At 33.0% G+C, this 5017-nt stretch overlaps 1 protein-coding gene across 1 annotated transcript; it reads left to right on the top strand.

Moving 5' to 3' along the window:
• The first annotated feature begins 2320 nt into the window (after positions 1–2320).
• LOC145071291 (protein FEZ-like) lies at positions 2321–4701 on the top strand. Its single transcript, XM_079018195.1, has 3 exons — positions 2321–2846; positions 2978–3282; positions 3720–4701. Exons 1-3 carry the CDS (start codon positions 2663–2665, stop codon positions 4488–4490), a joined length of 1260 nt encoding a protein of 419 aa, XP_078874321.1. The 5' UTR covers positions 2321–2662; the 3' UTR covers positions 4491–4701.
• Positions 4702–5017: the final 316 nt, after the last annotated feature.

Below are 5017 nucleotides of genomic sequence, written 5' to 3'. Positions count from 1 at the left end.
TATTATTTTAATGATATAAGACAACATCATGTGCACTTTAAAATAAACAATTTAGTTAAGAATGCACATATATATATATATATATATATATATATATATATATATATATATATATATATATATATAGTTACATTTTGTTATGGTTTGAAGAATTTTGCCACTCGTTCATATTTTTTATATTATTTGGCCTATATTAAAATAAAATCCTGACTACACCACTGATAATTAATTAGCGCATGTATACATAGACTACACCACTGATAATTAATTTAGTTAAGAATGCATATATATATATATATATATATATATATATATATATATATATATACATTTTGTTATGGTTTGAAGAATTTTGCCACTCGTTCATATTTTTTATATTATTTAGCCTATATTAAAATAAAATCCTGACTACACCACTGATAATTAATTAGGGCATGCTTACATATACATAGGCTATGCTACATAGGCTATGCTGAACATCTACTATCTTATACATATATTACCAAAACCCTAACCCTAGTCCTGTTAAACAAATAAGGTGAAGAAAGATAGGGCCAAATAGTAATTCACCGCATGTACTTGATATTCTAATATATATCTTGTAAGTCTTTGAGATAAGAAGTAGCTCATTGAATGAATCTTTAAATAAATCGACTGGTGTATGGAGTCATATAGCGTATGACAGTAGGGGGAATCTTTAGCGGTCCAAATGGCCCTTAAGATATTCATATTATCCTGACAGGTCAGTGGAATAGAAGCTTTGAAGGAATGGAATAGAAACTGCATTATTCGATACTTTGAATAATTAAGTTATTAAATTAAAGGTTATTATAACTCAAGATTTCGACTGTGTGTGCATAGAATTTGGCAGCTAAATATATATAATTTTGAGCTTTTGCCGGTTTCCAAAGTCCACATTTACACATAACTCAAAAACCCCAAATGAAAGCTCATTAAACAACGCATTAAACACCTCTTCTTGGAATTTTGTTTGTCTTTATCTGCTCATGATTATATTTTAAGTAAATAACATTTATTACTTTCATGCATCGATATATTGAAATTAAATGAGAAAATTTAGTTATTAAGAAATAGTTAATAATAGAGATCGATCATGATCCCAACAAACCAAACTAATCCCTTGAGATTCATCAATTTGGAATTAATAAACTACCCCCAAAAAGGGTTGCATGGATAGATGCATTAAAGTTTGAAATATAAGAGTCTTTTTCTCCCAAAAAGACCAAGAAATTAATAAGATTTTCATGGTTTTCAAAAAGATAGCTTGTTTAGTTTTCAAATTCAAAAATTTCTATTTCTGACTTATAGCAATATGTACTTATTATTGTTTTTTTTTAACGACGAACAAATATTATTAGCACAAAAGAGAAAAAGAAACCTAATTAATCGAGAAGCCTAATTCCGATTACAAGAAAAAACACGAGGTAGGAGAGATACACCCTATAGACCAATCAAATTTACATGATTGGACCTTATTTTTAATCCGATTGAACATGCTAATGCTTATAAAATGTGCCATAAGCATTACTTTTCTCCTTTAGTTTCAATAGACTAGCGTAGTTTGATGGCTTTCCAAAACACCCGAAGTGTGGAGTAAATAAGTGACATTTTCAAAATTTTGATTCTTTTGTCACCTGTCTTTAGTTTAGGGTTTAGCGAATCACTAACTAAGATTTTCAAATTTTGATTCTTTTATAGCGCTTTAGTTTTAGAATCTAGTTATTTTTTTTATTAGAATGGCTAACTCACCTACTTATTACTCTGTAAATCGTACGTACGCATTTCATGTCACACATAAAACTTAAATTCCCAATCTTTGGTTGAAAGATATCTATCTATCAACTTTCTGATATTTTGAGTCTATCTATTCTTAAATCAAGTTATTAGGATTCTCATTAATCACATGGTAAAAAGGAAATTGGTATTAATTAATACTAGTCCATCGAATTACAAACAAGACATACTTTAGTTGATTATTCAAAAAACAACATATATTAATTTTATATAAATAGTTAAAATGTATTAATTAAATGGATAATATGGATAAAAGTTTTACCTTAATGGTTTTCCAAATTTATTAACTAGTCTTTTTTCTTGAAGGAAAAATAGATAAACAATTCGATTATTGACTTAGTGAGAGTCTTTCTTGGTAGTTGTTTTTTTCTTCTTTCTTTTAATTTTGAAAGCATTATGTTAAATAATTTCTTTAGTTTCTCTCTCTAACGTACTATTTTTGGGGTTAATACAGCGAGATCCTTGCAAAAACCAGCTCTTCTTTAAGGTCACCTGAAAAAACGGCTGATCCTTCGGAGGCAGAACCCTATTGAGGAAGCATATCTTCCTCTTCAAATTAACTAAACTTACCATTCACTTTCATCTCCTTTTCTTCATGCTTCTTTCTCACTTAACCCTAGCTAGCTAAAACAAGAAAACCTAATTTTCTCTTCATCTCGTCTGTTTTACTCCGATCACCTGTACGTACTTTTTTTATGGTATCATTTAATAGGTTTTCTTTAGTTAAGTAGTTTGGTTAGATATCAGTTTTGTTTTTGGGTTTCCAGATCTAAGTAAAAAGCTAGCTGCTGTATATATTCTTTCTTTCTGTTTTTGAGTAAGAGTTAGAGCTAAAATAGGTCCGATAATGGAAGAGAGAAGTGAGAATGGTGATAAAATAGAGGAAATCATGTTGCCAGGTTTTCGGTTTCATCCCACCGACGAGGAGCTTGTTGGGTTTTACTTAAAGAGGAAGATACAACAAAGGCCACTCTCCATTGAACTCATCAAGCAATTAGATATCTATAAACATGATCCCTGGGATCTTCCAAGTATGATTCATGTTCTTGTTTTTATCGCATGATTTCAAGATTTTCTTTTTTGTGCTTTTGCAAGATTTGTATTCTCCTTTCTGCATGGAAGTTAACAAGATTCTGTCTTTAATTCTTTTAATCAACTTTAGAGTTGGCTATGACCGGAGAGAAAGAATGGTACTTCTACTGTCCGAGGGACAGGAAATATCGTAACAGTGCTCGGCCAAACCGTGTGACCGGAGCTGGATTCTGGAAAGCCACAGGTACAGACCGGCCGATCTATGCCTCTGAGGGTTCAAAATGTATCGGTTTGAAGAAGTCACTTGTGTTCTATAAAGGGAGAGCTGCAAAGGGTATCAAAACCGACTGGATGATGCATGAGTTTCGGTTGCCTTCCCTTACCGATCATACTGCCCCGAACAAACGTTTTCTTGAGAAAACCATTCCTGCCAATGTAAGTCCTTCATGTCCTCAAAGTAGATCGTATGTGTAATGTGTTATTAGCTTCTTAGAACATAGGAAAAAAAAGTAGGCTAGTAGATAATAAATAATCAGTAATTATTCTTCACCGACTATCTTGATAGAAACCTCGTTTACACTTGGATCAAGAAACAAACGGTAGGGTTGTATGCGAGACTCGCTCGGTGTTCCACTTTAAATGACTACTACATCATATGTATATTGAAAATTCAAATGAACAACTTTTGTTTTAGACATCGGTCTAGGTGACAAAAAAGTGTGACCTTTGTGTGCATCCTTTTCTTGGACATTGTCGCAAGATGATTTTTGAGATTCGAACCCATGATACATTGTATAATGAAAAACGTTAGTTTAATATCTTCCTATACGTCATTTAATTACTAAGCTAATTATTATCTGCGAAATATGCAGGACTCATGGGCAATCTGTAGAATATTCAAGAAAGCAAGCTCGACTGCACAAAGAACCCTCTCTCATTCATGGGTATCTCCAATCTTGCAAGAAACACCTTCTGACTGCAACATCCTTACTCAACATGGCATTTCTAGCAATGACTTACAACATTCATCGATCACCAACTTCTCTCCTAACCATACCGGAAGTAACAACATGTCTCTTTACAAACCCTTTAATATTAACCCAACACCCCCTACACTTACAACGACCACCAACAAACACCCACAAAATTCCATTTCTAGCAGTGAGCACCTAAATTATGCAACAAGTTATCCCTTTTTGTTCCAAGAACCTAATTACGGTTCTAAGTCATCAACAATCGATGCATCATCTTTGCTAGTTAACATACCTAATCCGATATTTGGAGATTTTGATAAACCAGAGGGTTTGGACTACATCACTAATGGGTTGCACCATGACCATCAACAATGTTACATAAATGGCGGTTGCTTCTCAATTACTACTTTACCAGTGGAAATGGAAGAAAACTCTATCCATGGGGTTCAAGATCAAGAAGGAAGGGGTGGCTTGATAATGATGAAGGGTGCCACTGAGAGTGTAATCAATACGCATTTTGAGGACCAATGGGGGAGATCATCTAGTGGGGGGTACCCTTTCATGAGTTTGCCACTAGGTTTGCAAGATGCATGGAAATCTAGTTTTCTGTGTGATTCTTCTAGTGAGATTTCAAGTGGTTTTTCTACTAGTAACAAGTGCTATATATAACTAATTAGTTAGTGACTAGTTGATCAAGGGTTTGACATAGAATAGAAGCACTTTTTAGCTTGTTCTATTTCTTCTTGTAGTTCAGATTTCCAAGTTTTGTTTTAATCAATTAATTACGTTCATGTACTCTAGGAACTTTTTGAAGTTTATCCAATATATAATAGTAGCGTTTGATACATTCCTCAACTATAGGATTTGCTTCATTATGCAATATTAACATTTTCAGTTTGTATATTTCTTGTTGGTTTGCGTTTGCGTAAATGCCCGTCAGGGTTTCTGTTTTATTCGGTTGTTTAAATAGTACAACCAATAAACGTTATTTACACTTAGGACCTTACACTATACAAGGTAATTAAGTATAAGAATACAAATAAGACATTTGATTAACACTACTATCAGTTTGACACGAATTTACAGCCGTTGAATTGTTCAAATAATCAAGGGCCAGGGTGCAATCTTACGGATACCGATCGGTCTCGGGGTCTGAAGACAATAGCGACCAAACAAAACCTGAATATTGTGTGTTG

The sequence above is a fragment of the Lactuca serriola genome, chromosome 8, assembly GCF_051521515.1.
Source record: "Lactuca serriola cultivar US96UC23 chromosome 8, Lser_US96UC23_V15, whole genome shotgun sequence".
Classification (NCBI taxonomy): domain Eukaryota; kingdom Viridiplantae; phylum Streptophyta; class Magnoliopsida; order Asterales; family Asteraceae; genus Lactuca; species Lactuca serriola.
This window is presented reverse-complemented; position numbering and strand designations above follow the sequence as displayed.

What these genes read in the sequence shown, in the direction of transcription:
- LOC145071291 (XM_079018195.1), top strand. Translation starts at nt 2,663, where the DNA reads ATGGAAGAGAGAAGTGAGAATGGTGATAAAATAGAGGAAATCATGTTG. An exon ending in TGATCCCTGGGATCTTCCAA is followed by an intron (nt 2,847 to 2,977) that starts GTATGATTCATG and finishes AATCAACTTTAG; the next exon opens with AGTTGGCTATGACCGGAGAG. An exon ending in AGAAAACCATTCCTGCCAAT is followed by an intron (nt 3,283 to 3,719) that starts GTAAGTCCTTCA and finishes CGAAATATGCAG; the next exon opens with GACTCATGGGCAATCTGTAG.